Below are 21,146 nucleotides of genomic sequence, written 5' to 3'. Positions count from 1 at the left end.
TGAAAACTTGGAAGGGAACCAGAAATTGAAACTGGAGTTCTGAGTATTGATATTGGAGCAAGGAATTTGTCAGGAGACCAAGGCTTCAGCTCAATAATTATCCACCTTGTAGATTCATTATTCTGAGCCTTATTAAATGAAGTTATGACCTTGAGGGACATATGTGTGGGCATGATCTAATAATTCTCAAATGACAATGTGTGAACTTGAGGCATAATCATCAGACTAAAAAGCGAAGTTGAATTTCTATTGAGTTAATTCTAATAAGGAGAACACAAGTAACAACTGTAAACAGATTTCTACATACAGCTAAAAAAAGGTGCCAATTTGTAAACACTGGAATTAATGGTTCAGAGATATTTTCTTGCTTTGTGTATGAAAATAACTTTATTTTGGGTATTTATTTTTTTAAAAGCCATGATATTTACCTTCTTAACGGATCTCTAGATATAAAACACAATATCATTAACGATAGGCTAAATGTTGTACAGCAAATCTCTGGAGCTTATTCATCCCGCATTAATGAAAGTTTATATCTGTTGATTAGCAGCTCCCCATTTCTCTGTTGCTCCTGTCCTGGTAACCATGATTCTGTTCTTTGTTTCTATGAATTTGACTATTTGAGTATTTCATATAAGTGGTGCTATGCAGGATTTCTCTTTCCATGGCTGGCTTCAACCATGTTGTTTCATATGGAAGGATTTTTTTCTTTCTTTTACATTTTACATTTTTCTTTCTTTCTTTCTTTCTTTCTTTTTTTTTTTTTTTTTTTTTTGACAGGCAGAGTGGACAGTGAGAGACAGACAGAAAGGTCTTCCTTTGCCGTTGGTTCACCCCCCAATGGCCGCTGCAGCCGGTGCGCTGTGGCTGGTGCACCACATTGATCCAAAGCCAGGAGCCGGGTGCTTCTCCTGGTCTCCCATCCGGGTGCAGGGCCCAAGCACTTGGGCCATCCTCCACTGCACTCCCTGGCCACAGCAGGGGCTGGAAGAGGGGCAACCAGGACATAATCCAGTGCCCCGACTGGGACTAGAACCCTGTGTGCCAGCGCCGCAAGGCAGAGGTTTAGCCTAGTGAGCCACTGCGCCGGCTTTCATATTGTATATTTCTCTGGAAAAAGCTAAAAGATAGAATTTTGAATGTTTTCACAATAAAGATGTATAAATGTTTGAGGATATATTTATATATAATATATATTTTTAACCTGACTGAATATTATGTTATATACATGTATTGAAACATCATATGGGGCCGGCGCCACGGCTCACTAGGCTAATCCTCCACCTAGCGGCGCCGGCACACCGGGTTCTAGTCCTGGTTGGGGCGCCGGATTCTGTCCCGGTTGCCCCTCTTCCAGGCCAGCTCTCTGCTGTGGCCAGGGAGTGCAGTGGAGGATGGCCCAAGTGCTTGGGCACTGCACCCCATGGGAGACCAGGAAAAGCACCTGGCTCCTGGCTCCTGCCATCGGATCAGCGCGGTGCGCCAGGCGCAGCGCACCAGCCGCGGCGGCCATTGGAGGGTGAACCAATGGCAAAGGAAGACCTTTCTCTCTGTCTCTCTCTCTCACTGTCCACTCTGCCTGCCAAAAAAAAAAAAAAAAAAAAAAAAAAAAGAAAAAGAAAGAAACATCATATGGTAGATACCCTGTCACTCCCCCATTCGCGGAGGAACGACACAGGACCCTGCGTTGTTCTTCCGTCTGCTCGGCCCTTCCCGGGTTTGATGCTGGTCCTTCCTGGGTTGGCTGCCGATCCTTCCACCTCCGTGGAAGGGCGGCTTCCCATGCCACTTTCCCCACTTCCGCGGGGCAGTGGCACACTGCCGGCCGGCTCTCTCGGGGGCTGCTCAGATGTTATTCGGATGTTCCCCTTAGATGTTCCTGGTGCATGTTGTCTCTCTCCTCCTTTATAGTCCTCTTCCTCCAATCCCAACTCTGCTACCCACATGCCGAGCACGCTGCTTTCCTCCAATCAGGAGCAGGATCAGCTCCTGCAGGTTATTGGTCGAACTGGAGGCAGCTGTGTAGAAGTTGTTTACTCCTCTCCCAGCGCCATATTGTGGGAGAGCAGATGCATAGAATAAGTCTTAATTCCAGTAACTTGGTCTAGTCCGAGTTGCTCCCCACAATACCCCATAAATACATGTAATTTATATGTGTCTCTGAAAGTTTTTATTTGATATTATGACATTTTAAAATTTTATTTAAGGTGTGCAAGTTTCATGTATTTCATATACACAGATTTAGGAACATAGTGGTACTTCCTACCCGACCCTCCCTCCCATCCATGTTTCAACCCTTCTTCCTCTTCCCTCTCCTATTCCCACTCTTAATTTTTATAAAAATCTATTTTCACTATACTTGATACTCATAAGATTAACCCTTCACTAAGTAAAGTGTTCAACAAAGAGTGTGAAGAAAAAAACACTGTTCTTCAACAGTAGAAGCAAGGGTTGTAAAGAATCAGCAAATCTCAAAAGTTCCATTTCACTCCAATACATTACATTTTAGGTATTATATTAGTTACCCTGGATCTAGCAAAACATATGGTCTCTGTCTTTTGGGGACTGGCTTATTTCACTAAATATAATGGTTTCAAGTTTCTTACATTTTATTGTAACAGACAGGATTTTATTTTTTTAATAGCTGAGTTGTACTCCATAGTGTTTATATACCATAATTTCTTTATCCAGACATCAGTTGGTGGACATTTGGGTTGATTCCATATCTTAACTACTGTGAATTGAGTTGCAATGAATATGGGGGAACAGATAACTCTTTCATATGCTAATTTCATTTCTTTTGGGTAAATCCCCAGGAGTGGAATTGCTAGGTCATATTGTAGGTCTATATTCAGATTTCTAAGGTTCTGTCTTTCACAGTGGCTGCACCAGTTTACATTCCCACCAAGAACGGATTAGGATACCTTTTACCCCACCTCCTCATCAGCATTTGTTGCTTGCTGATATCTACATGAGAGCCATGCTAACTGGGATGAGATGAAACTGCATTGTGCTTTTGATTTGCATTTCCCTGATGGCTAGTGATTCTGAACAGTTTTTGAGTGTCTGTTGGCCATTTAAAATTCCTCTCTTGAAAAATGCCTGTTCAAGTCTTTTGCCCATTTCTTAACTGGATTATTTGTTTTGTTGTTGTTGAATTTCTTGAGCTCTTTATAGGTTCTGGGTATTAATTCTTTATCAGTTGTATAGATTGCAAATATTTTTTCTCATTCTGTCTATTGCCTCTTCATTTTGCTGAGTGTTTCTTTTGCAGTAATAGCTCATCAGCTTGATGTAATCCCATTTGTCAATTTTGGCTTTGATTGCCTGTGCTTCTGGGGTCTTTTTCAAGAGTTTTGCCTATATCAATGTCTTGGATGGTTTCCCCAATGTTTTCTAGTAATTTAATGGTATTGGGTTGTAGATTTAGGTCTTTGATCCACTTGGAATGGATTTTTGTGTAAGGTATAAAGTAGGGGTCTTGTTTCATACTTCTGCATGCAGAGATCCAGTTTTCTCAGGATCATTTGTGGAAGAGACTGACTTTGCTCCAGGGATTGATTTCAGCTCCTTTGTCAAAGATAAGTTGGTTGTAAATGCATGGATTGATTTCTGGAGTTTCTATTCTGTTCCATTAGTCTACACATTTGTTTTTGTGCCAGTACCAGGCTGTTTTGATGATAACTGCCCTGTTGTAGATCTTGAAATCTGGTATCATAATGCCTCTGGATTTGTTTTTGTTGTGTAAGATTGCTTAGGTATTCAGGGTCTCTTGTGTTTCCAAATGAATTTTAACATCATTTTTTGTTGATCTGAGAAGAATGTGGTTGGTATTTTGATTGGGATCGCATTGAATCTGTAAATTGCTTTTGGTGTTATGGACATTTTAATGATATTGATTATTCCAATTCATGAATATGGGAGATGTTTCTTTTTTTTTGTCTTCCCTTTCTTTCTTTAATGTTTTGTAACTTTAATTGAGAGATATTTGACATTCTCAGTTAAATTTATTTCAAGGTATTTAATTTTTTTGGTAGCTATTGTGAATGGGCTTGATCTTAGAAGTTTTTTCTCAGCTGTGGCATTGTCTGTGTATACAAAGGTTATTGATTTTTTTGTTTGTTAATTTTATATCTTGCCACTTTACCAAACTCTTTTATAAGTTCTAACAGTCTCTCAGTGGAGTTGTTTGGATCACCTATATAAATAGAATCATGTCATCTGCAAATAGAGATAGTTTGATTTCCTCATTTCCAATTTGTAGCCCTTTGATTTCTTTTTCTTGTCTAATGGCTCTGGCTAAAACTTTGAGTATAATATTGAATAGCAATGGTGAGAGTGGGCATCCTTGTCTGGTTCTGGATCTTAGTGGGAATGCTTCCAACTTTTTCCCAATCAATAGGATACTGGCCTTGGGTTTGTCATAAATTGCCTTGATTGTGTTGAGGAACATTCTTTCTTTTATTTATTTATTTGACAGGCAGAGTGGACAGTGAGAGAGAGAGACAGAGATAAAGATCTCCTTTTTCCTTTGGTTCACCCCACAATGGCTGTGACCAGTGTGCTGCGGCCGGTGCATCGTGCTGATCCGAAGCCAGGAGCCAGGTGCTTCTCCTGGTCTCCCATGGGGTGCAGGGTCCAAGCACTTGGGTCACCCTCCACTGCACTCCTGGGCCATAGCAGAGAGCTGGACTGGAAGAGGAGCAACTGGGACTAGAACCCAGTGTGCTGGCGCCGCAGGCGGAGGATTAGCCTATTGAGCCACAGTGCCAGCCGGAACGTTCTTTCTATATCCAATTTACTTAATGTTTTCAACTTCTATGCTAGGTCGTGAGCAGAAATCTTGATTGGAAGAGAAGCAACTGCTGGGGCCGGCGCTGTGGTGCAGTGGGTTAAAGCCTTGGCCTGAAGTGCCAGCATCCAAAATGGGCGTTGTTTCTAGTCCCGGCTGCTCCTCTTCCAATCCAGCTCTCTGCTATGGCCTGGGATAGCAGTGGAAGATGGCCCAAGTCCTTGGATCCCTGTACCCATGTGGGAGACCTGGAGAAGTTCCTGGCTCTTGGCTTCAGATCAGTGCAGCTCTAGCCATTGTGGTCTTTTGGGGAGTGAACCAGCAGATGGGAGACCTCTCTCTCCATCTCTACCTCTCTCTGTAACTTTGTCTTTCAAGTAAAATAAAATAAATCTTAAAAAAAAAGAGAAAGAGAGAAGCAGCTGGGACACGAATTGGCACCCAGTTGGGATGCCAGTGTTGCAGGCAGAGGCTTAGCCCACTACACCAAAGTGCTGGCCACAACGTTAACTTTCAAGAAGACAAAAAAGCATTGGAAACTGAGTCTGTGGTCTGGCATTGTGGCGTAGTGGGTTAGGTCACTGCCTGTGACACTGGATAAAGAATAATGAGCAAGCTCAATGAACAAACATAAACACAAATCACAAACATGTCCAAATGATGGCAAGTATTGACCTGAAATTGATCAATGAGATTGATCCTCAATATAACAAGGCTGGAATGGTCCTCTTGGAGACCCATGACTGTCCCTCTCACTTTCAATAATACCCATTCAACTCCAGTAAAGCACCCAATTTGTATTAGACCAACTTCTCAAATGTAGTATGAGAGATTACTCTAGTTGGCATACTGATACAGAATCAAATAACATTAAATCATGGCACTAAAAATCATTTTCTTTGTAATTCTCCTGTAATGTATCAATGTAGACTCATCGATTATTAACAAATGAAGCACTCTGGGGAGGGATGTTGATTATAGGGAAAGCTATGCACATGTGATTTTAAAAAAATCGTAACCACAATAATTTCTTAAGCACATGGTAGAATCTTTTTAAAATATTTATTTATTTATTTGAAATGCAGAGTTACAGAGAGAAAGAGAGGCGGAAAGAGAGAGAGAGAGAGAAGTGAGAGAGAGAGAGAGATCTTCCATCCCATTTGTTCACCTCCTAAATGACTGCAACAACCAGGCCTGAGCCAGGCCAATGTCAGGAGCCAGGAGCTTCTTTCAGATCTTCCATGTGGGTACAGGGGCCCAAGTACTTGGGCCATTTCTGCCGCCTTCCTAGACACATTAATAGGGAGCCAGATCAGAAGAGAGCAGCCAGGAATTGAACTGGTGCCCATATGGGATGCTGGTGCTGCATGCGGTGGCTTTACCCACTATACCACAGTGTTGGCTCCCCATGATAGGATGTTAACCAATTATTAAAAATCTTTTCAACAGTAAGTTTTTTTTTAAAAAAGATTTCTTTATTTATTTTAAAGAGTTAAAGAGAGAGGAGAAGCAGAGAGAGAGAGATCTTCCATCCACTGGTTCACTTCCCAATTAGCTGTAATGGCCAATACTGTGCTGATCCAAAGCCAGGAGCCAGGAGCTTCCTTCAGGTCTCCCACATGGGTAGAGGGGCCCAAAGACTTGCATCTCCTACTGCTTTCCCAGGCCATAGCAGAGAGCTGGATTGGAAGTGGAGCAGCTGGGACTCAAACCGGTGTCCAAATGGGATGCTGGCACTGCAGATGGTGGTTTTACCCACTATGCCATAGCACTGGCCCCAACAGTAAGTTTTTAATAACATAGGAAATGAACATAAATTCAAGTGAAATAGGATACTGTATAATTTTTTTTTTAAAAAAAGAGTTATTTATGTATTTGAAAGTCAGAGCTATAGAGAAAAGGAGAGACAGAGAGAGATCTTCCATATGCTGGTTCACTTTTCAGATGGCCACAATGGCCAGGGCTGGGCTAGGCCTCAGCCAGGAGTGAGGAGCCAGAAGCCTCTTCTGGGTATCCTATGTGGGTGGCAGACACCCAAGCACGTAGGCCATCTTCTGCTGCTTTTCCCAAGCAGAAGAGCTGTATCAACCGGGACATGAACTGGCACCCCTATGAAATGCCAGTGTTGCAGGCAGTGTCTTTACACATTATGCCACAATGCCGGCCCCACAAGGATACTTGTAATTATGATTATGTTAAAAACATACTATATGAGGGCATCAATTGGTAGGTTAACAAAGTGTTATAACAGTTATTTGGTAGTGTGAATGAAGATGATTTTTAAAAACTTTTATCTATTTAAAGACTTTATAGTAATTATGGATTACTTTTATAATGGAGATAATAATTTTTAAAGTTGAGCATAAAATCAAATATCAGGGAGAGTCAGATTACTAGTCTGGATATACAGTTTTTCTTGATTATTGATTTACTGAAAAGGAGGCCTAAACAAGTGGAAAGAGCAATAGGCTTGTCAGCAGAGGACCTTAGCAAATCACGCAACCTCACAGAATGGAGCTGTACTTTTCAGTTGCTACATGAAGACAATTATAGTATCAAACTAGGAAGATTCTGGTTTTGAGGATCCAGTACAGGTGAAAACAATGCATAAATGAATACTTACTATGCAGTGGAAAATATTATTTCTGAGACCAAATTCTTTTTTTTTTTTTTTTTTTTTTTTTTTTTTTTTTGACAGGCAGAGTGGACAGTGAGAGAGAGAGACAGAGAGAAAGGTCTTCCTTTGCCGTAGGTTCACCCTCCAATGGCCGCCGCGGCCGGCGCGCTGCGGCCGGCGCACCGCGCTGTTCCGATGGCAGGAGCCAGGAGCCAGGTGCTTTTCCTGGTCTCCCATGGGGTGCAGGGCCCAAGCACTTGGGCCATCCTCCACTGCACTCCCTGGCCACAGCAGAGAGCTGGCCTGGAAGAGGGGCAACCGGGACAGAATCCGGCGCCCCGACCGGGACTAGAACCCGGTGTGCCGGCGCCGCTAGGCGGAGGATTAGCCTAGTGAGCTGCGGCGCCGGCCTGAGACCAAATTCTTGATTCAAACCTGAAAGCTGATGACCATCATGGCGTGTTCTAGATAGGCTGTGGGAAATTCTCTTGTTCTTGGGTGTCATTTGGTCACTTGGCAAGAGGTGATCAGTGCCAAACAATAGCAAAGCCACTGATTAAAACATTGGAACAAATAAGTAATTTTTTCACAGAAGGCATAATGCCAGCATTTATTAACAGTCATTAGGTTGATTTGTTTACTGTCTGCCTGAGTTGATATTCATGACCTGAGAAGAAATGGAACAATTAAAATATGGAATCTGAGTTTTCACAAAGTAGATGGCAAGTTAGGCTCCAAAATTTCATATTTAGAACCATGTAATATACATGAACAGATCATTTTGGGAATGCAGATGCTACCTTCATTGTACCATGGACTTTATCATAACAATAAAGTTGAGTTTCTACTTTCTCCCCTCACTAGATGGCTAACCTTGGGAAAATCTCTTAAAGCTGCCTTGATGTTCCATTTCCCAGTCTATGTCAAATCTGTGTTAAAATTCCAGTTTCATGGGACTGCTGATAAGTGGATAAAAATGATAATCTTTGCAAAGCTCTGTGTATGAAAATGACCATACACATTTGAAATTTCATTACTTTTTACATTGGAAGACAATTGTCATCTGGAAATAAAGTCTCTTTCTACTCGTTTTAATGAATGAAGTCGGTAAAGTGACTAGGATAGCACATTCAACACCATGTCCTCACATGGCAGAAGGGGTGGAAGGGCAAAATGAATCTAAGATATTTTCCTCCAGCCCCTTTATAGGCTTTCCTGTATTCCAGAAGAGCCCTCATTACTTAGCCAATTCCAAAAAAGACTCCATCTTTAATACCACCTCAATGGGGATTATGTTTGTGCATTTTGGAGAGGACACTCAGTCAAACCATGTCAAGCCACATCCCAGGTAGTCCATAAGTATCTTCTTTCAACTGTAAATCCTGTTTCTATCTTTCCACCTAATTTTATCTTTTCAGTACCTTCCAACATACCTCTTTTGGATTATTCCATCCCTTCCCTGAGTAATACAATTTCTCCTTCATTTTTTCTCCTTTTGAATAATGTAATGCTATAAAAGATGAAAATGGGAATTTATTTGGGATTTTTTTTCTGGGTATAACTGCAGAGTGTGCCTGTCCACCTACTCCCTCTCATAATTTTCTTTCTTTTTTTTTTTTTTATTTGACAGCTAGAGTTATAGACAGTGAGAGAGAGAGAGAGAGAAAGGTCTCCCCAAATAGCCGCTACGGCCAACGTGCTGCGTCGATCCGAAGCCAGGAGCCAGGTGCCCCTTCCTGGTCTCCCATACGGGTACAGGAACCCAACCACCTGGGCCATCCTCCACTGCCCTCCCAGGCCACAGCATAGAGCTGGACTGGAAGGGAAGCAACTGGGACTAGAACTTGGTGCCTATATGGGATGCTGGTGCCGCAGGCGGAAGATTAGCAAAGTGAGCCACAGTGCTGGCCCCACCTCTCATAATTTTCTATGACTGAAGTTTTAGAAATCTTTCCTGAGGCTGGTATTGTGGTGCAGCAGGTTATACCACTGCCTACTGATGCCAAGTTCCCATATGGGTGCTGGTTCAAGTCCTACCTGCTTCACTTCTGATCCATTTCCCAGGTAATGCACCTGAGGAAGCAGCAGAAGATGGCCCAAGTCCTTGGGTTCCTGCGCCCATGTGAGAGACTCAGATGGAGTTCCAGGCTCCTGGCTTCAGCCTGGCCCAGTCCTGGTTGTTGTGGCCATCTGGGTAAACTAGCAGATGGAAGATCTCTCCCACTCTGTTTCTCCCTCACTCTGTAACTCTACCTTTCAAATAAATAATCTTTTTTTTTTTTTAAAAAAAAAAAAAGAGAAAAAGAGGGCCAACGCCCGTGGCTCACTTGCAATTTTATGCGAGTTTATGCAAGTAACTTCTTCTTCTTCTTCTTTTTTTCTTTTTTCTTTTTCTTTTTTTTTTTTTTTTTTTTTTTTTTTTTTTTTTTTTGGACAGGCAGAGTTAGACAGTGAGAGAGAGACAGAAAGAAAGGTCTTCCTTTTCCGTTGGTTCAACCCCCAAATGGCTGCTACAGCTGGCGCGCTGTGCTGATTCAAAGCCAGGAGCCAGGTGCTTCCTCCTGGTCTCCCATGCGGGTGCAGGGCCCAAGCACTTGGGCCATCCTCCACTGCCTTCCTGGGCCACAGCAGAGAGCTGGACTGGAAGAGGAGCAACAGGGACAGAATCCGGTGCCCCAACCGGGACTAGAACCCGGGGTGCAGCGCTGCAGGTGGAGGATTAGCCAAGTGAGCTGAGGCGCCAGCCCATGCAAGTAACTTCTAGTCATTATTGAAGACTGCAAACTAAATGGGAAAATTACCATTACTGTGATGTTTCTGAATATTACCAAGCAGACTTAAATATTTGTGATCATCAAGAGAACTATTTATTAATCTGTAAAAAACTTAAAAAAATGGTCCAGCTTTACAAATTTATCTTTATTTGAGGGTCTGCTTAAGGCTTATGTGTTCATAGAATTGAATGATTGAAAAACCATAAAAAAATTTAGTATTAGAAATAAATGTTTCAAAAATAATTTAAAGGAAAATGTACCTCTATTAGTAACATTTTAAAAATCTAAAAAACAAAAAGAATTATTTCCAAAGAAAGCTTTGTTCAGTTCCACAAATACAATCAAAGTGACCAGCAATGAAGAATACAAAAGATGGAAAAGAGTACAAAACACATTCATTTTATATCAGGAGCACACAAGATTTTTTTTTTTAATTTTAAGTTATATGCAGATATAGGAACATAGTGATACTTCCCCCCAACTTCAACCCTTCTTTCTTCTCCCATTCCCACTGTTAATTTTTACAAAGATCAGTTTACTTGATGATTGCAAAGTTAACCCTACACTAAGTAAAAGAGTTCAAGAAATAATATGAAGAAAAAAACCCATTGTTTCTCAACAGAAGAGACAAGGGCTTAAACAATTATTGAATCTCAAAATGTCTATTTCACTCCAGTACATTACATTTTAGGTACTCTGTTAGATCAGGGAAAACATATGGTATCTTTTTAGGGCTGGCTTAATTCACAAAGCATGATGGTTTCCAGTTGCATACATCTTGATGAAAATGACAGGATTTCATTTTTTTTTTTTTACAGCTGAGAAGTACTCTGTAGTGTATATATACACCATAATTTCTTTATCCAGTCAACAATTGTGTAGACTCCATTGTATATATATACCATCATTTTTTTAACCAGTCAACAGTTGATGGATATCTGGGTTGATTTCATATCTTAGCTGTTGTGAATTGTACTTCAGTAAACATGGCAGTACTGATAACTGTTTCATATGCTGATTTCTTTTGGTTTGGGTAAATTCCCAGGTGTGGGATGGCTGGATCATATGGCAGGTCTATATTCAGATTTCTGAGGAATCTCCATATTGTGTTCCACAATGGCTCCACCAGCTTACATTCCCACTAACAGTGGATTAGGGTGCCTTTTCTCCCACATCCTCATCAGCATTTGTTGCTTGTTGATTTCTGTATGAGAGCCATGCTAACTGAGGTGAGAAGAAACCTTATTGTGGTTTTGATTCGCATTTCCCAGTGGCTACTGATTCTGAGCATTTTTTTCCAAGTGTCTGTTGGCCATTTGAATTTCCTCTCTTGAAAAATGTCAAGCCCTTTGCCCATTTCTTAACTGGATTGTTTGTTTTGCTGTTGTTGAATTTTTCGAACTCTTTATAAGTTCTGGATATTAATTCTTTATCAGTTGCATAGATTGCAGATATTTTTCTGCCATTCTGTCTGTTGCCTCTTTGCTGAGTATTTCTTTTGCAATGCAGAGCTTCTCAGCTTGATGTAAACTCATTTGTCAACTTTGGCTTTGATTGCCTGTGCTTCTGGGGTCTTATCCAAGAAGTCTTTGCCTAGGCCAATGTCTTACAGAGTTTCCCCAATGTTCTCTAGTAATTTGATGGTATTGGGTTGTAGATTTAGGTCTGTGATCTATCTTGAATGGATTTTTGTGTAATGTATAAGGAGTATGCAAATTTTATGAGAGACAAGACTTAAACACTCTCCTAAGATGTAATTTATTTCTTGAAAGCTAATGAGCCGGGTTCCAACACTGTGGCTCAGCAGTTAAAGCCACAGCCTGCAGCTCTGGCATCCCATATGGGTGCCGGTTTAAGTCCTGGCTGCTCCGCTTCTGAACCAGCTCCCTGATGTTGTACCTGGGAGGGCAGCAGAAGCTGGCCACAGTGCTTAGGTCCCTGCATCTATGTAGGATAACCAGAGGAAGCTCCTGGCTCTTGGCTTTGGCCTGGCCCAGCCCTGGTCATTGCAGCCATTTGGAGAGTAAACCCGAGGATGGAAGATTGTTCTCTCTCTCTCTTTCTCCCTTTCTCTCTCTGTTTCTCCTTCTGTCTCTCTGTAATGCTACCTCTTAAATAAATAAATAAATCTTAAAAAAAAAAGAAAGCAAATGAGCTGAGTCTAGTAAGTGCTATCCATTGTCATGTGTATTCAAAGACGAATGCTATACTCTTCATTCCCAAAGCATGAGCAACTATTGAAATGCTTCTTTTCCCATCCAGATAAAGTTATAAATACAAATTATATACGTAACTACTAATGAGTCAAACCAATAAAATGGCTATCTCAATGCTAATTTCTCATAGGATTCTGGAATTGGTTGATTGAATGGATCATATTAAGTAAGTAAGTATTATGAGAAGACTGGTTATTACTAAGAGCCTAGATGAAGTGACTTAAGATACATCATGCAAAATGCACCTAACTTTAAAAAAAAGGCTTTAGGTGGTTAGATTTATGAAAGTGCTGTAGTGTATTTTGATTATATGAGAGGATTTTATGTTTCCTCAGGTGCTTTTCTTGGAGCACTGGTTAATTATAGATTGCATAGCTAGAGTTACAAAATAATATAATTTATATCATGTTATCTATAATATATTGTTACAAAATAAGCCATTAAAAAAGTAATGGCTTAAAATAGCAGTCATTTAGTTGCTTCTGATTCTATGGGTCAACACTTTGGGCTGTGCTCTGCTGGTCTTTTCTGGAATTACTAATGTGGTTAAAGTCAACACTGGGGCTGATTGGTCAGGTGTCTCAACCTGTGTCTTCTCTCTGCTCTGTTAGGATGTCATCTTAGCCCTGGCTCTGTTGACATTATAGAATATCAAAGATGTACCCCAATCCTAAGTGTAAGGTCGTACTTATAAAACATCTGTTAATGTCCCATTGGACAGAGCAAGTCATGTAGCTGTCTCTAGAATCATGGGAGGGAATGGCTGTGAGTAGGCGGAAATCAGTGAGGCCATAACTGCAGTGGTCTACCACAGTTGATATTAACTGAGTAGGTTTGGATCTAACTGAATAATTTTCAAAGAAGACTATTAGAGACTCTGACTTCATCCTGTCCTACTTTATATTTTGTTAATGATTTGGACAAAGGAAATGACATATGATTATAATTTTGACCTTGATACTAAGCTATGATGAATAAAATAAACCCCAAAGATGATGTTCATAGTTTGTATTACTTGGCCAAAACCAATAAAATACAATATATCAATGTTAAGTGGGAAGTACTTAATTTATGCTATTAAAATAAATTATGGTCCAGCAGAATTGAAAGTTATATGAAAGTTAGATGGAAGTTTTATTTGATATCAATATTATGAATTTAAAATGATCAAATGAATTAATTAAAATTAAAGTCAAATTAAATTTAAATTAAAAGTTCACAAGTCTTCAAAAGTATCAGTTCTTTAGAACAAAATATCTCTTGTGTGTTATAGCTGTTTTTGGTGAAATTTTTTAGAAAGACATGGAACTAGAGAAAACTAGTTTTTGGAAGGTGACTGCTATGATGAGAGGCTTAAAATATAACCTCCTGGAAGAGGAGTGAGAAATTGGAGACTTAACAGAAGATGCAAAGTCTGTCCTAGCACATTTGAAGAACTGTCATTTAGAGGAGAGCTCTGGATGTTGGAAACAGGACCAGTGGGAGAAAGTTGTTTGTAAATAGACTATAGTTCAAAATAAGATGCAGCACTTCAGCAGCTGGAGTTGTTAGTAAGGAATAGGGCCCTTTATGAGTTCATGATATCTCCTTGGGAGCTCAAGCAAAGTCTACATAACTGCCTGAGATGATGAAAAAGAGATTCTTGGGGAACATAAGATTCAACAATGCCCAATTTATTTCTTTTGTATGTTTTTCACTTATTAGATAAAATAACATATTCTATATTATTATTATCCTTTCCATTATAGAGATGCTCTTTAAGTTATGGACATTGTCATGAGTTTTCATTTTGGTAAAAAAACAAATATGAAAAATGTTCTATTTCCTGTTTCTTACTGCAAAATCTCTTTTATTTATATATGTGCTTTTTGGCCACTTAAGACCTGTTTGGTCAATATCTAAAACATTATGTTATGACGTAGGAAAGAACCTCTGGAATCTTTTAGTTCAGCAGCACCACTTCAGAAATAAGAAAATTAGAATCTACAGATATGGAGAGACTTGCCCAAGGTTATACAAACTCCTATTGGTAGTGCAAGCTCAGAAACAGGAGAGCAGCATTTGTGAAAAGAGCCCAGTTCTTAGATTTCTAAATGCTTGTTTCCTGATCTTGGACATTTAGTTTAATTTTCTGAAAATGAAGATAATGATATTTCCTATGGGTTAAGTGAGAGAACGCTTACCAGTTTATGAGTATATAATAGCTGTTCAGTGTATAATGATTCTCCTTTTTTCATCCATGCTCAGGGCATGAGATTGCCCTATGTAATAGTGTTATTTTCAGAAGTCACATTTGTTTCCTCTGAACTCCCAGAATAATGGACCACCTGTCCAATTTGCTGAGGACATTCCTAGTTATGTATGTCATCCCTGCATACTCATAAATAACATTCCATATCACTTTCTGAAGTGTCTTGATTTAAATAGGTCATATGGTCATCGTATCTAGAACTTTTTCAGTGCCTTCTTAAGAGCATCTTTCAGTTCTTTGTTCCTCATACTGTAGATCAAGGGGTTTAAAATGGGGGTTATAAAAGTGTAGACTACAGAGACCATTCGTCCCATCTCAGGCGAGTAACTGGAACTAGGGGACAAATAAATGAAGCTGGTGCAGCCATACTGCAAAAGGACCACCAAAATATGAGAGGAGCAGGTGGAGAAGGCTCGGTGACGCCCTTCTTTCGACTGTATCCGTAAAATGGCTATCACAATGAAGATGTAGGAGATGGAGATCAGCATGAGGGGGACACTCAGGACAATGAAGCTTATGACGTAGAGGGCAGTCTCATGAATGTGCGTGTCGGCACAAGCCAGGTGCATGACTGCAGGCATGTCGCAGTAAAAGTGATAGATCTCATTGTTGTGGCAGAATGGGAGACCGAAGATTAAAATGGTTAGGGGCAGTGACAGCAGGAAACCCAGCACCAGGGATCCCACAGCCAGCTCCACACACAAGGACCAGCGCATGATGAGGGTGTATCTTAGAGGGTAACAAATGGCTATAAACCGGTCATAAGCCATGACTGCAAGCAGAACACAGTCAGCCCCACCCAAGAAGACAAAGAAAAACATTTGGGTGCCACATCCAGTGATGGAAACAGGAGTTTTGCCCATTGAAAGAAGGTTTGCCAGGGCCAGGGGGGCAATGGAAGATGTATAGAATATTTCCAGAACTGCCAAGTTAGCCAGGAAAAAGTACATGGGGGTGTGAAGGGAGTTGTTGATCTGGACAAGGACTGCAATTGTGGCATTTCCACTGAGGCTGGTTAGGTACATCACCAGGAAGGCCACAAAAATCACCAGTTGGATCTCAGGGTCAAGAGAAAATGGACGAAAGAAGAACTGTATCTTTGTAGTTTTGTTTATTCCTTCCATGGGTTGTATACTGGACCTACTAAAAGGAAAGATGACACCGCATCTCTTTACTGTGATGTTGTCCCAAATCCTCTATGCAATGTGAGAGCACTTTCTAAGGTACCTCAGAAATGATGTGCATACTTTCATTTTAAAACATCAGATGTTATAATTTATGTTTGCCACATCATCATCCTTCATCTTCTAGTCTCTAAGTGCCAAAAATACTCAGTAGTACAGATTTTGATGATCTTTGTTTTAAACCCAGTGCTTAGCACAGTATTTGATATGGAAAGTTTTCCAAGAAGCATTTCCTGAAAGAATTAAAGATAAAAGGAATTATAAGGTTCAAATTTACAAAATGATAAAATAGGATATTAATTCATTACACAAAAGTTGAAATAAAACATTTTAAGACATTTGTTTGGGCCAACATCATGGTTTAAATACAATTGTGCAACTGATGCATTGTGTATTATATCATAAACTGCATTTTTATATATCTCAAAAACTAGAGACCTCTGTTGATTTATTCTGGTTCATCTGCTTTATCTAATTATTCTAAATGTTGATAATTCACCTTCCAAAAGTTCTCATATCTGTTGCTTTAATCCTTTCCCACTGTCCCAATTAGTTTTATTCTTTGTGATCCTGCATTTGGATTCTTGTTATAATTGGTACCTCCTCTCCCATTTCCCTTCTCTTCGCATTATAATCATCCTTCTGTCTATTTTCACGTTATCTTTGTGCTCAGAAATTTTCAGTGCCTTGTTGTTGCTTTAATGTCAACCTTCATATTCCTCAGCCAGTTATTCCAAACTTTCTTGGATTTGACTCTTTTAGTCTAATCCTACCTGTGTTGGGTACCACACAGTCTACTCATTAATCTCTTACCCAGATCTTCTTTCCTGCTTCATATACTTCTGTTATTCCAAGTAGAAACAATATCTCTTTTCTTTTGCCTAATCAAAATTTACACTGTTCAATGTGATACCTTTATTTTAATTTTTTAAATTCATTTAGTTTTCTAAAGATTTATTTATTTTATTTGAAAGGTAGTATCTTCCATCTGCTGGTTCATTCCCCAGATGGCCAAAAAGGCTAGGGCTAGGCCAGGCCAAAGTCAGGGTCCTGGAACTCCATCTGAATCTACCACATGAGTGACAGTGGCCCAAGTACTTGGATCATCTTCTAAGATTTTCCCAGGTGCATTAATGGAGAGTTGAATCAGAAACGGAGCAGCCAGCATTTGAACCGGCACTCCCATATGAGATGCTGTCATTGCAAGTGGCAACTTAACTTGCTGCACCACAATGCCAGCCCTTGTGAACTGTGAGTATATCATATGAAACATTCAGACATTCAACAAAGTTGTTCGCCGACTGCAATAGGAATGGATATTTACTGAGTACTCACTAAGATGTGCACATTGTGCTGACCATTTTACAGGTATCATTTCACTTGAAGTGGCTCTTTAGTCCTAGGCAACTGACCGCCTCATCATTCATAGTTTTTTTAGATAAACTGAGGCTTAAGAGTAACTACCTTGTCCAGCTAGTAAATGAAAGACTAGGATTTAATTCCCAGGTCAGTCTGGAATCAAGTATATATCTATCAATAAGATAAACTATACCTCACTATGTACAAGGCTGAATGATAGGTGCCAAAAAGAGATAAAATAATTTAATTCTAATAGTCCAATATTAACAAACAATGTCACTGTAAAAAGATGTGCCAGAGCCGGCTCTGTGGCACAGAGTGTTAAAGCCCCAGCCTGCAGTGCCAGCATTCCATATGGGTGCTGGTTTGAGTTCTGGCTGCTCCTCTTCCGATCCAGCTCTCTGCTATGGCCTGGGAAAGCAGTGGAAGATGGCCCAAGTCCTTGGGCCCCTGCACCCATGTGGGAGACCCAGAAGAAGCTCCTGGCTCCTGGCTTCAGATCAGCTCAGCTCTGGCCATTGTGGTCTTTTGGGGAGTGAAATAGCAGATGGAAGACCTCTCTCTCTCTCTGGCTCTACCTCTCTCTGTAACTCTGTCTTTCAAATAAATAAAAATAATTCTTTAAAAAAAAATGTGCACAGCATTCCTCAGATTGTTACAAAGGCAGTGCCCAATACCCTAATTTGTAATCTCTTTCTTTTCTCCTCCCTCATTTAATCAACAGTATTTATTTAAATAAATCTCCTTTACACACATTATTAAGATCCTTCTCTATTATAAGACATAGCTTTGGTTTCTGGGGAAAGAGGAAGAAGTGTGGAAAAGGAGAGAGGTTTTCAGGCTGGCGCCGCGTATCACTAGGCTAATCCTCTGCCTTGCGGTGCCGGCACACCGGGTTCTAGTCCCGGTTGGGGCGCCGGATTCTGTCCCGGTTGCCCCTCTTCCAGGCCAGCTCTCTGCTGTGGCCAGGGAGTGCAGTGGAGGATGGCCCAAGTGCTTGGGCCCTGCACCCCATGGGAGACCAGGATAAGTACCTGGCTCCTGCCATCGGATCAGTGCAATGCGCCAGCCGCAGCGCACCAGCCGCGGCAGCCATTGGAGGGTGAACCACCGGCAAAGGAAGACCTTTCTCTCTGTTTCTCTCTCTCACTGTCCACTCTGCCTGTCAAAAATAAATAAATAAATAAAAATAAAAAAAAAGAAAAGGAGAGAGGTTTTCAATAATTAGAAAGCTCAGAATAGAATGAGATGTGGTAATAAAAATAATACCAGTCACAGTTTAATGCGGTCATGAAAGGACAATGATCTAGGGGAGCATAGGCGTATTTCTTTCTCCCTCTTTTTTTTATTTTACAGTTATGCCTTTTAAAAAACTGCATGTGATTACCATTATTTTTTTTAATAAATAAAGCAGATTCCCATGTGAAGAGGCTTCTCAGTCATTCCTTTTATAATAGAAATAGATTTTGTCTAATTTTTCAGCCTCCATAAATTTGAAATTTGGGGTGATGGATTTTTTTAAGGTGTATGACCCATTGAGAATACTCATTTCTGTATTTCAGAACTGTTCAGTGTTGAGCTAATTTTATGTGATTTAGAGTGTGATCCCTCGGCCATTTTGAACACACCATTCTCTCTGCCTCTCATCAGTTTTAAGAGCATGGATTTCACAGTATGTAGTCTTCAGTTCCCCTTAAGCCATATAGTAGAAGCACTGGTTCTGAGTAGGAACTGCACTTTGACTTTCTGTGAAAATCAGCATACTTTGCTTCTGTTCCTGGCTAACCTCTCCCCCAAACCCTGTTCATCTTACAGAAAAGAGATTTCATTTCTAATCTAAAATCTGTGTTCTTGGAGGAGATTCATACCTTTTTCTTGACCCATGTGAACTATTGGAGATTTTCTTGAATCCTTTGATAGATATTGAGGATGCAGGAGCTGGTATCAAAGTTTTTCTGTCCTGAAGAGTTCCTCAGGCTGGCATGGGGACCACGTCTATATCCCACATCTCACTGATTCAGGGCACTGTTTTAGAACATTTCTTAAATCAGACCTGATACATGTCAGGTCAACTCTTGGACGGTGGGTATGTTCCGTCCTGCCTTTCATTTTTGTACAAGGTGACATTGGGGTTGGTTTCATCTCTGTAACTTGGAACTTACCTTTGAAGTTGCTCTGGTTGTCAGACTCGAAATTACCACCACATAATGACTTTTAAAATTAACCTGACTAGTGAGTCATTGGTCCCCTGAGATGCCTGAGGTCTGCTTGGGAAGCAAAACTCAACAAGGTGAAATAGAGTGCACCTAAAAGTTAAAATTGCATCAGGATTATTCCACTGGTAGATCTTCTCTAGGGATTTTCAGTGACTTGTTCAAGTTCAATGATGAGATCAGTTTTTATTCGACTTATCTAGAAATGATTTTAAACAGCAAAATTTCTACATACAGCATTACATTTTTAAAAAATATTCCACAGCATCTCCTACTCTTTTTGCTTCTGGGAACTTATTTCCTGCTAATTTTACTTCTATCTCTCTGATACTCTTCTTTGTTAGCTTTGCTGGCTTTTATTTCCCTGACTTTTACTTAGGTTGTGTCTTGGCACTGGGTACTGTATTTTATTCACTTTTTTTAAAAATTTTTTTACAGGCAGAATTAGACAGTGAGAGAGAGAGAGAGAAAGAGAGAAAGGTCTTCCTTCAGTTGGTTCACCCCCAAAATGGCCCCTACAGCCGGCATTCTGTGCTGATCGGAAGCCAGGAGCCAGGTGCTTCCTCCTGGTCTCCCATGCAGGTGCAGGGCCCAAGCACTTGGGCCATCCTCCACTGCCTTCCTGGGCCACAGCAGAGAGCTGGACTGGAAGAGGAGCAACTGGGACTAGAACCTGGCGCCATATGGAATGCCGGTGCAGCAGGTGGAGGATTAGCCAAGTGAGCCATGGCACCGGCCCCCTTATTCACTTTTTTTTTAAAACAGGTGATTCAGAAGAGAGGGAAGAGATGTACAATTTGGGACATGCTCAAGCTGACTTGCCCAAAACGGTAGAGTTAGAAACATACCTGGGGATTCCAATTCAATCCCATCAAGGTGGCATGTACCAATGCCATCTCACTAGTCCCAGTGATCAATTTCTGTTCACAATTGATCATAATGATGGGACTAAGAATCAAAGGGATCACATAAACAAGACTAGTGTCTGAAAATACTAACTGATAGAATAAAAAAGGGAGAGAACGATCCAACATGGGAAGCAAGATACACAGCAGACTCATAGAATGGCAGATGTCCTAAACAGCACTCTGGCCTCAGAATCAGCCCTCAAGGCATTCAGATCCAGTTGAAAAGCCCATTAGAGTATTTCAGGCATGGAAATCTAAGACACTCTGTCAGAAAAAAAAAAAATGACCTAAATGAAAGATCTCCACGAGTGAGATCCCAGTGGAAAGAACAGGTCATCAAAGAAGGAGGTACCTTTCTCTGAAGGGAGGAGAGAACTTCCACTTTGACTATGACCTTGTCTAAATATGATCAGAGTCAGTGAACTCAAAAGGCTTCCGTAGCCTTGGCAACTCATGACAAGAGCCTAGGGTGATTACTGATGCCATAAACAAGAGTGTCAATTTGTTAAGTCAACAACAGGAGTCACTGTGCACTTACTCCTCATCTAGGATCTCTGTCCTTAGTGTGCTGTACATTGAGATTTAATGTTATAACTAGTACTCAAACAATATTTTTCACTTTATGTTTCTGTGTGGGAGCAAACTGTTGAAATCTTTACTTAATATATACTAAACTGATCTTCTGTATATAAAGAGAATTGAAAATGAATCTTGATGTGAATGGAAGGGGAGAGGGAGCGGAAAAAGGGGAGGGTTGTGGGTGGGAGGGAAGATATGGGGGGAGAAAGCCATTGTAATCCATAAGCTGTACTTTGGAAATTTATATTCATTA

At 40.5% G+C, this 21,146-nt stretch overlaps 1 protein-coding gene across 1 annotated transcript; it reads right to left on the bottom strand.

Moving 5' to 3' along the window:
* Positions 1-7,477: 7,477 nt before the first annotated feature.
* LOC100355681 (olfactory receptor 10V1) lies at positions 7,478-17,801 on the bottom strand. Its single transcript, XM_070064231.1, has one exon. It carries the CDS (start codon positions 15,772-15,774, stop codon positions 14,845-14,847), a length of 930 nt encoding a protein of 309 aa, XP_069920332.1. The 5' UTR covers positions 15,775-17,801; the 3' UTR covers positions 7,478-14,844.
* Between the last annotated feature and the right edge of the window lie 3,345 nt (positions 17,802-21,146).

Source organism: Oryctolagus cuniculus, chromosome 1 (genome assembly GCF_964237555.1).
Source record: "Oryctolagus cuniculus chromosome 1, mOryCun1.1, whole genome shotgun sequence".
Taxonomy (NCBI): Eukaryota; Metazoa; Chordata; class Mammalia; order Lagomorpha; family Leporidae; genus Oryctolagus; species Oryctolagus cuniculus.
This window is presented reverse-complemented; position numbering and strand designations above follow the sequence as displayed.